Here is a 10,925-nt window from a genome sequence, read left to right as displayed (position 1 = left end):
ACAGGCAGCAGGTATAATACAGGCAACAGGAGCACCAGCTATACTGCGGGCAACAGCTGTACTACAGGCAACAGATATATTACAGGCAGCAGGTATAATACAGGCGACAGGAGCACCAGACATACTGCGGGCAACCGCTATACTACAGGCAACTAGTTCAACATGAGCATCAAGAACGCTACCAACAACTGTTGCAGTACACGATTTCCCGCACGCTTAGCAAAATGCAAGCCGATACATTGAATTCCTCCGCATTTAAAACATCGCACGCTCCACACAACGTCCTCACGACAATCCGCGGAATTTTGAAAATCAAATTGGACATTCGCTACTTTCAGCTTGATTTAATTTGTGGCCGTTCGTTCAAACCACCGGTTTGCTCAAATTAAAAGATTTGCCTTTACTACCTGGATTAAGGTTGCGAGTCTTCTTCAAAGTTCTCGAGTAGAGTTCCTATCGAACCCGAAACGTTAACTCTGCTTTTCTCTCCACAGATGCTGCCAGATCTGCGGAGTTTCCCCAGCATTTTCTGTTCTTGTTTCAGGTCTCTAGCATCTGCAATATTTTTCGTTTTGCTTTATTTTAAAAATGTGCCTTTACTTCTGGCTTCACTAAAGTCCCTAAGAGGGTCCTTGTCTGATATTAATACAATTGGCGCAGGAATCGAATTTCTGCATAAAAATAAAACTAATGTTCACAAGTGAACTAACCAAGCCCTGCAATCGTTCTAAAGAAGGGTCACTGGACTTGAAACGTTAACTCTGTTTCTCTCTCCACAGATGCTGCCAGACCTGCTGATTTTCTCCAGCACTTTCTGATTTCGTTCAAAGGAAGGGTCTATCTCTCCCTGGGGCGCCACCCCAATTCGGCCCTGTCTGATCTTCCTACCTGTTATTGTGATGTTGCTGTAGGTGTTGGAAAATTGCTCTTTCGTAAGAGCCAACTGCACCTGCGAAGCTTTCTCCCTCTGCAATTCCAGCATGATATCCGGATGCTGGGCGATTTTACAGCCTTTCTGCTTATCCAGGGCGATGTCACTTCGGACAATGTCTGAGATGTAACAGAGAGAAGCGATGCAAAAAGATGTGAACATTCTGCCCAGATCGCCACTTCAGATTTTCTCGTTTCTCCCCATCTTTCGCCCTCCAAAAGCCAGAATCTTCGTCCACAGAACCCGGAATTTTCCATTTTTTGTACATTAAGTATCGTTTACGTGCGAAATCCCGCCATCCCTCGGTAATTGAATCCCCAAATCTGACACACTGTCCCCACAAAAAATAACCCTGGTTGCGTCTTCCAAAATCAACACAAAAACGTAACGAAATGACCGCGGATGTTGAAGATTTGAAACAAAAACAGAAATTGCCTCGGCTGAAGAAGGGTCCCAAATATTAACTCTGCTTTCTCTCTCTCCACTGATGCTGCCATTCGCGCGGAGTTTCTCCGGCAATTTCTGGTTTTGTTTTAAAAAAAGACATATTTCTACAGAAAGTGACACCTAACATAGTGCGATTTGTAATTGCAACTACAGATTTAGCAGAAGTATTTCGACATGCAACAGGTGTACATGAAATTATGCTACAAATTATCGCATGAAATGTTATTTAATGGTGACAAATTTTATAGAGTTCATACAACAATGGGATGTAGAAAGATTATAGATTGACAACACCTATGCTGTACAATATACAAAATACCATGATTATAAATTACGAATTATGATAAACCCTTCAGATATAATTAATGTCCAACACCCTGAAGCATATTTTATACATTATTTGTCCCTTATGTATTTGTGCCAATTGTTAACAGGATATTTTCTATCTCGGCGCCGTGTAAGCAGTGTCAGCGTCAATTGTATAAAGCGCTATCAAAAAAAGATGTAACTACCGTCTTCGTAGTTTTTCAGGTAGTAATCTGGTCCCAGTTCTCCTCGGTGCTTCGCCAGATTCCGATGATTCTGGAACTGTAGAAAATCCGTCCTTTTGCCACCGAACCACAGGAAGGCGGGTGCCAAGCCTCGAGCCAGTGTTACCAGCCTTTTGGAGCTGAAATCACACACATCAAATTCAGCGAGTTTTCTGCCTTTCGAAAACCATTGAACCTTTCCCCTTCGCTGCCTGAGTGCGAAATATCGACCCCCCCAATCCAGGCATGTTCTTTCTCCGTGAGCTGTGTGTTACAAGTTACAGAAAGGACCGATTCTTAAATACAAAACCGAAGGAACTGCGGATGCTGGAAATCAGAAACAAAAACAGGAATTGCTGGAAAAGCTCACCTGCTATGATTCTTAAATAGTTGCTGCGTTTAAAAGCCTCCAGCTCTTTCTCTCTCGAAACTCTCCACGCCTTGTCTTCGCAGTGTTAATTTGAATGTTTCTGGGCAAAATGCTTTCGGGGTTGTTGTAACTCATCTATAGTAAGGCCCTGGATTCGGATTATAGAGACTGCAAGTTCAGCGGCCAGCCTTTGTAAAGTGGATGTTTTTCGGGTTTATTTGCTGTTGAAGGGTCTATTGATCTCCCCCTCAACAAGGGTCGCTGTAACTGCTTCCTCCTCAGCGCTAAAACCGTTTGCCACAGTGAAAATAATGCGTGAGGTCGATAAACTTTTGTATTTAGAATGGATGGTTTTAGCAGCTACACTTAGTGTATGTAGATAGGGACAGTCACATTGTCTAAACATTGATGGCATGCAACCTCAGGCCGGCTGGTTGGAAATCGAAATCCTAATCCAAAAAGAATTTATGACGCATGGGACTCTCACACACAGCAAATAAATAAACAATAGCAGAAAGTACCCGAGAATCCGGCATCATCTGTGGAGACAGAGTTAACGTCTTGAATCCAGCAAGATTTGTACAGAACACCCTTCTTGTCATTTTTTTAAATTTCAGATTTCCAGCATTCCATTCTGTTTTTAAACACAGTTTGGATTCTTACCTTTAAAAAAAAATATGATTTCGGTGTCAACATTAACATGAAGTGGCCCCCATGATCTCACAGCCAGTACCTTTAACATGTCGCATTCAGTTGCATTTCAGAGTTTCAGGGAGTCAGCTGCTTTGAATGTGTGTGTGTTTGTGTGTTTGTGCAATCGAAATTCTCCAAACGGAAAACCCAAGACAACCGAGAGAAACTAACCCTCAAGATTTACCACTAAGATTTGTCAAAATTGTTGCTCTGACAATTTTCGACACTTCTTTTCCCTGCTTCATCTAGCTGGAAGCAAGTCTCAATTTCAAAATAAACGGCACAAAATACAAGACGGGCTGATCTTTGGACATGATTTATTTTTCGATTCCGCGCGCAAATAGCAGTTTTTTTTTAACATACTGGGGATAATTTCAGAAACCGCACTTTGCAGATTCTAAAACAAAATAAAAATGCCGGTTTCTCTTTATCAGATCGAGAGGCACTTTTCTGGACCAACGTGCTTTTGTTTTTTTAAAACAAATCGCACCAACAGGTTAAAATGTTGCGACTTCATTTATTGTTTTTGTTCTTTCAGTTCTTGCCCAGAGCTTTTTTTAAGAGTTACATTTGTCCGAATGGAGCGGACCATAAAACTGCCCTTTGATCAGCCGAGATTGGAAATAAAATACGGCACGTCAATTGAACAGAAGTGAAATGATGGTGTTGTTTAGTTTTAATTGACAAAGTGGGGAAGGATTCTCAATCAGTTTCAGGCCGCTTTTGATAACGCGCGCTTTTGAAATTAAACAAAGAAATTGAAACGAATGGAAATGAAAGCGTGTCGATTTCACGTTATTAACCCGAGAGATTTTAGGAGGCGCATTAACACGCGTTCCTCTGTTCCAAGTGTTTTTACCTTAAGAAATCGATCCAACCATTATGTACCACGGCAGGGTCTAGTTGGATTGACAGAAAGTTCTCGCTCACGGTCCGAACCGAGCTCCTGATGTTCACATCCAGCAGGATCAGGGTCCTGGTGTCTCTCGGCTGACCCCTGGTCCCTCTCCCCGCCGCTTTCCGTTCTCCCACTCGAGTGTCGACCAAGAGGTGGGCGAGGATCGGGAGAGATGCGAGGCAACACAAAACTGGCAAGATCCCAGGGAGACTGCGGTGCTGCCTGAGAGGTAAGACTCTGGGCATCCTTGTTGTAGACAGCGAGATCGAGAGAGAGAGGGAAAGAGGCGGGGGGGGGGGGGGGGGTGGTGGGGGGCGGGGGGTGGTGGGGGTGCGGGTGGTGGATGTGAGAGTGCGATTCAATCACATCGAATCAAAATCCCCCAATGCTCGGCAGATGGCACTGAATTATTCCGTGTTCTTGCCTCTGTGTTTGTGTGTGTGTGTGTGTGTGTGTGGTTTACAATGTTTTGATGGCGTGGTTTACAATTCCACGCCTCTCCCCCCCCCACCCCCACCCCACAATCTCGACCAGCCTCCTCCAGTAGCATATCTCCCCCACCCCACACACACACACACACACACACCTCAAGCCCCTTTAAAATGAGCCTTCACCACAGTTGACTTTCACAGTTACTGTCCCGCTGGTGACCAGTCTTCAGCTAAAAGCCCCCCTTTCTTCTCTACCCCATCGCCTTCAATAGGCCAACCCCAGCCCAGAGGAGAGATGGGGGCAAATCAGATCCTGGAAGTGGGGCTTACCAAAATAAAGCCCGTTACTTGCAGATCAACCCTCCCTTTTCCAAACCCCGAATCTGACTGATAGAGCCATACATCTTGCTCCCACCGTCCGTTTAGTTCAATGACATCCCGTTATTTTCAAATGAACAAGAGTCATAGGGATGTACAGCACGGAAACAGACCCTTCGGTCCAACTCCTCTATGCCGACCAGATATCCTCAATTAATCTAGCCCCCAATGCCAAATAAAAAGCGCAACCGACACACCCTAAGGGAAACTGCAACCAAAACCAACATACTGGGGAGATTTAAATCATCGCCGAGGTCCCAACAGATCTGATTTTTACCAAATCAGTCCAAGTGCCCTCTTAAACAAACCCACTGCCCCAATATATAAAATCGAACAAAGAACTGCGGTGGCTGGAAATCTGAAATTGCTGCAGAAACTCAGCAGGTCTGTGGAGAGAGAGAAACAGAGTTAACATTCTGAAGGGTCACTGGACCCGAAACATTAACTCTGCCCCGTCTCTCTCTCTGCCAGTCCTGCTGATTTTCTCCACCAATTTCTGTGTTTGTTCCCATTGCTCCAATACTTGCTGGAACAATACTTGGGGGTGCTACCCCCTTATCTATTGTTAATAAATGGTGTATAGTCCAAAACTGGGAATTGATGGTTTGCTGTATTTTTGCTTCCTTTGTTTTGGGGAGGTATATTTAACTACTAGGCAGACTCTCATTTCTTGTCGAGCTTCACGTCTCTTTAAGTTGCCTTCAACAATAACCCCGTCTGTATTAATTTCTCTACAACGGCGTTATTGCGCCGTTTCAGTTCGCTGGGAAATAATCCTACAATTGTGTTGGCTCTAAAGAGCTGATCATGGTTTATTCTTGATATTAATGGCTCAATCTTGCTTCGCGGACTTATCCGTTGATTTGGCTAAATCTGTTCTGCGTCTCCGGGCTTGTGTGTACATCCCATTGTTTGGGCCAGTTTCTTTTTTGAGAGTTGGGGGCCAGTCACTGTTTCGGATTTTGTTGACCTTTACAATTGCTCTCTTCATATTTAGTTTTGTTCTGTGTTTTGGGTGAGCTTTGTGGGTTTTTTTTTAATGACTTGAGGCATCTCATGTTATTTAAACATTCTCCTGTCACTTCTAAGAGCAACCGTTTCCATCCCCGCAGCATTGCTTGGTTTCGTCTCTAGTTCAGTTCATTTGCTGCTGTACCTCTCAACCGTACCTTCATTAGTTCCAGACTTGACTATTCCATGGCTGATCTCCCATATCATACCCTCCATAAACTTGATGCCAATAAAAATGTTGGTATCTGAGCCCCAATTCGCGTCAGTATTCAGTCACCCATCATCCCCATATACTCACTGATCTACATTGACTCCGAGTTAAGCAAAGCGTCAGTTTTAAAATTCTCCACCTCTTCCTTTTAAATCCATCCCATGGCCTTGATCCTAACTCTATGTCTGCAGCCTCTTCCAACCTTACAGCCTTCTGCAATAGCTCCATTCTTCCGACTCTGGCCTCTTGATCATTCACGATTGAATTACTTTGCCACTGGTGGGCATAATTGCAGTTGCCAAAGCTGCAAACTCTGAAGTTCTCTCTCAAAAGTTCACAGCCGCACCGTTAAGATGCTTCTTAAAGTGTACCCCTTCGGCCAAGTTTTTGATCGCCTGTCCTAATTGTGGAGTTCAGTGTCAATATTTAATATTGCGCCTTGGGGAAGCTTGATTATGTTCGAAATGCTATATAGGTCCAATTAGTTGTTGCTTGTCACACGTTCTGTGCGTGCTACTTGGGTCAGTATGATTTTGCTTGTACCTACTCTGTTTCTCAAAGTCAAAATGTTTCCAGCAGCGCCGCTTCCTGGACGCTACAGCGCTCCTGCAGCTGACTGCGCTGTAATCCAACGCTTTCAGTAACAAGCACACTTCCATGAGGCAAACAGTTCTGTGGCACATCCACCTCGTGAATTGATTGTTCATAAATGTCACACTTATTTGCATTTACTGTGGTTACAGTCTTACTAGCGAGGTTTACTAAATAAGCTAAAGTGCATTTCGTAACGACACGTTCAAAAATCTGGCTCAACTCAACTATTTCTAACTATTCATGGCTCTAAATCTATTCGAAACACTGGACTCAACCAATACCTTATTGAAATTCAATAGGATCAGAGCAAAATCAAAGTCGGGTAAATTGAAATTTACTGGGTTAGTGGGAAACCTGGGATTGATGGTTTATGAAGATCCTTTTGATCCAGGAGAAATTGATGAAAAAGACTTCCGCAAAGTTTGTTCCACTGTGATGTGCTTCCTCCTGTCGTTAGCTTGTTTTGTCTCATTTCAACACAAAAGTGTACGATCGCTACCACTTGTTCACTGGTTTAAACTATCAGGAGATCTCAATTTTGCCCGTGGCCCCTGCGTTCAGAATGTTCGTGTGTTTTAGAGTCAAAAAACCAATATCTTACTTTTAATTTGATGATTAATTTTCACGAGTTTTAGTTTAATCTTGGTTTAACTAGTTTCAGAAAATACGTAGAAACTCCTTGCCTTTGTACAAAATTTCACGGCACACTCAGGCAGTCCCCTGGCACTTCAATGGAAATTGATATACTGCAGGGTATATATGTCCAGAGACTCCAAAGACAAAACATCTTTTTCAAGCTTTCTCCACATAAAACAAAATTCTCTTTCACTCTCAGTCTAGTTTTCTCATTCATTTTCCATTTATGTTGGTTTCATACAGTTTGATGTCTTGACGTCAACAAGCGTTCATAAATGGGAAAGCAAAGTAAATTTTCTCCCCTTGACCATTTCCCATAACATATTTTCTTATTCCCACTAATATATGTGTAAATGGCAGCTTCATTTCACTACCCAGTGTGAAATAGAAGCTGAATGGTTCGGAGGTAACAGGGTCAGTCATTGCCTATGCTGTGTTCACTGGCCTCAGACCTACCCACAGTCACTGCAATGTGCCCTCAGTAACCTTCGAGAATCAATGAGAGGAAACGGTGAACACAGGACTGATTCTTAATCATTCCATACTAACTTCTACATTTTAACGTGACCATAATATGTAGGAGCAGAAATAGGCCATTCAGCCCATCAACTGTGCCATGCCATTCAATGAGCTCATGCTTGATCTGATAATCTTCAATTCTACCTTCCTACCTGTTCCCTGTAGCTCTTGATTTTTTTCCAAATTAAAATCTAAGTGAAATCTGAAAGGACTGCGAATGCTGGAAATCAGAAACAAAAACAGAAATTGCTGAAAATGCTCAGCAGATCTGGCAGCATCTGTGGAGAGAAATCCGAGTTGACCTTTTGCATCCAATTTGGGTTCCGAGGAAGGGTCACCGGACCCAAAAGATTAACTCTGATTTCTCTCCACAGATGCTACCAGACGTGCTGAGCATTTCCAGCAATTTCTGATTCAAAATCCGCCTGTCCCAGCCTTCAATACACTTAATGACCGAGTCTCTACAGCCCGCTGCGGTAAATAATTCCACAGATTCACTATCTCTGTGAGAAAAATAAGCTTCCCCTCATCTCTGTCTTAACTAGGCGACCTCTTATTTTGAGATTATGCTGTCTGGTCCTGGAGTCTCCCACAAGGGGAAACAACATTTCGCATTGAACCTGCAAGCAACACCAAGCCCTCCCAATCCCTGCTCCACCCAAGTGTCTTCTAAATTTCAATAAGGTTGCCTTGTATCCTTCCACAATGAGCACAGGCTTAACCTACTCAACCTGTCCTTAGAAGAAAATCCCTCCATACTCAGTATCAATCTAATGAAACTTCTCTGGACTGCCTCCAATGTCAATATATCGCTCCTTCAATAAGGGGACCAATCTATTCACATTTTCCAGGTATAGTTTGACTAAAGCCTTATATAGTTGTAGCAAAGCCATCCTATTTTAGTAAAAGGCAAATACCACGGATGCTGGAAATCTGAAACAAACACAGATACTGGAGAAACTCAGCAGGTCTGACAGGTCTGAAGAAAGGTCATGCTAGACCTGAAATGTTAACTTTGCTTTTCTCACCACAGATACTGCCAGATCTGCTGAGTTATTCTAGCATTCTTTGTGTTTTTTTGTTATTTTATATATTCCATTCCCAATGAAATTAAGGCCAACATTCTACGTGCCTTCCCTATTACCCACCAAACTCCTATTTTTGTAATTCATGCACGAAGACCACAAATCATTCTTTTCCATAGCTTTCTGCGTCTTTCTTTATTAGATAATAGGCAGTTCCTCTATTCCTCCTGCCAAATTGAATAACCTCACATTTTCCCAATTATATTCCATCTATCAAGTTTTCACCCACTCACTTAACCTGTCTGTATCCTTCTAAGGACTCTTTCTGTCATCTTCACCATTTGCCATCCCGTCTATTTTTCCGTCAAACCTAGCAATGGTACTTTCACTTCTTTCATCCAAGTCATTGATATACATTGAAAATAATTATAGCCCTACCACTGATCTTTATGGCAGTCCACCAGGAACAGATTGCTGAAAATGCCTCCTTTATCACTTCTGTCTGACTTCTATTAGTTAACTAATCCTCTAGCTATGCTGGTACACTATCCCCATAGGTTCTTATCTTATGAAGCAGCCTTATGTAGCTTTATTGAACTTTATCTACAGATTCCTTTTGTCTATGCTGCTTGTTAATGCTTCAACAAATTCAAATAATTTTGTCAGCAAGATTTCCCCTTCATGAAGTCATAATGCCTTTACTTGATTATATTATGCATTTGTAAATTCTCTACTATAAAACCCTTTGTAATAGACACTAACACTTGTTAAGCTAACTGGCCTATAGTTACCTACTTTTGTCTCCCTTCACTTTTGAATAAGCGTGTTCCATTTGCAGTTTTCCAATCCGCTGGGTCTTTTGTAAAAGGTTCTTGGTACTTACTGCCAGTGCTACTCTGAAGCTATGACCCTTTGTATTCTAGGATCAATCCATTAGGTCCAGTGGACTTGTCAGCTTCTAGCCACATCTGTTTTCCTGATATATTTTCCCCAGTACTAGTTACTTTATTCCTTTTGCTGGTTGATTTAGCATTTTTAGAACTGTCTTCTTCTTCTGATGGAGAGTCACCGGACTTGAAATATTATTCCTGCTTTCTCCCTGCAGATGCTGCCAGTCCTGCTGAGTTTCTCCAGCAATTTCTGTTTTTGTTCCCAATTGCCTAGTAAGAGATGGCCGTGGAACTGTGTCTTGTTTCAAGTTAGCGCCTTCAGGACTATGGGCTAGACTATAAAGAGGGATAATATTTTTGCAGTTATAAAAAAAACCAAGTGAAGATGAATAAAAGGAAAACAAAAGTGGGCAAAACAATTACTTTACAGTTTGAACAATTCGGTTCAGGATCTCTGTTCTCCCATTTTAATATTTTCTTCCTCTTACGTTGTCTTCGGAAATTTTTAATGACCTATGTAATTTCCTGTGCATTCCTATGCCTGTTCATACCTCTGTAAGATCTAGGTTGTTCTGCTGCTGTAATTATAAAGGTTCAGCTTGTCTGTTTGATTTCTTTATGCAATCCTGTATAAAATTGGTCACCTACTGATACTGAGCTATGTAAAGAAACAAAAATCTATTGCTCAGAAGCTTTAAGAGCTATTTCTGAACATTACAACTCCATAAAAAAATTCTCTTTCCCTTGTACTTTAATTATCACTTCTCCCACTCCTGCTGGAATAAATAAAACAATTTTTCCACCGCTACTGTTTTAATACATTTTCTCAGGCTTCTGCCTCTGCACTGATGGTAACATTGGCCAAATTAATATTTTGGTTAAATGGCTTCTGATTTCAGAGAGTCAGGGTAGACATCATGGTAGAGCACAAGACAAATGGGGAACTGCAAACGAAAGTACACCGAAAAGCCACACACACAGACCAGGTATTGAACTTCAACAGTAACCATCCCAGCACACACAAACAAAGCTGCATGCGAACACTATTTAAAAGGGCAACAACACACTGCAGCAACATGAAACTACGTCAAGAGGAGGAGGAATACCTCTTCCAAGTGTTCAAGGATCATGGATATCCAACGAACTGGGTCAGGAGATGCCTACAGGAACAGCATCAGAAAGATTCTACATGCCCCAACACACTCATCACACTACCCTACATCAGGAACATGTCAGAACTCACCACAAGACTTCTACGACCGCTGGGCATCAGAGTGGCACACAAGCCCACATCAACCCTACGACAAGTGCTCACCCGAACTAAAGACCCACTCCCCGCCATGGACAGGACTAATGTCATC

At 42.4% G+C, this 10,925-nt stretch overlaps 1 protein-coding gene across 1 annotated transcript in view; it reads right to left on the bottom strand.

Moving 5' to 3' along the window:
- Positions 1–4,138, bottom strand: part of hpse2 (heparanase 2) — a 301,179-nt gene extending 297,041 nt beyond the window's left edge. Inside the window, exons 1-3 of the mRNA XM_048609227.1 lie at positions 3,831–4,138; positions 1,891–2,048; positions 889–1,050 (exon numbers count right to left, since the gene is read on the bottom strand). Of these exons, the coding sequence (XP_048465184.1) occupies positions 889–1,050; positions 1,891–2,048; positions 3,831–4,114 (604 nt within the window). The 5' untranslated portion in view covers positions 4,115–4,138. The remainder of the gene's footprint in view (positions 1–888; positions 1,051–1,890; positions 2,049–3,830) is intronic.
- Between the last annotated feature and the right edge of the window lie 6,787 nt (positions 4,139–10,925).

This window comes from Rhincodon typus, chromosome 20, assembly GCF_021869965.1.
Source record: "Rhincodon typus isolate 14 chromosome 20, sRhiTyp1.1, whole genome shotgun sequence".
Lineage (NCBI taxonomy): Eukaryota > Metazoa > Chordata > Chondrichthyes > Orectolobiformes > Rhincodontidae > Rhincodon > Rhincodon typus.
Note: the sequence above shows the minus strand (reverse complement) of the source record. Positions and strands in the feature narration are given on the sequence as shown.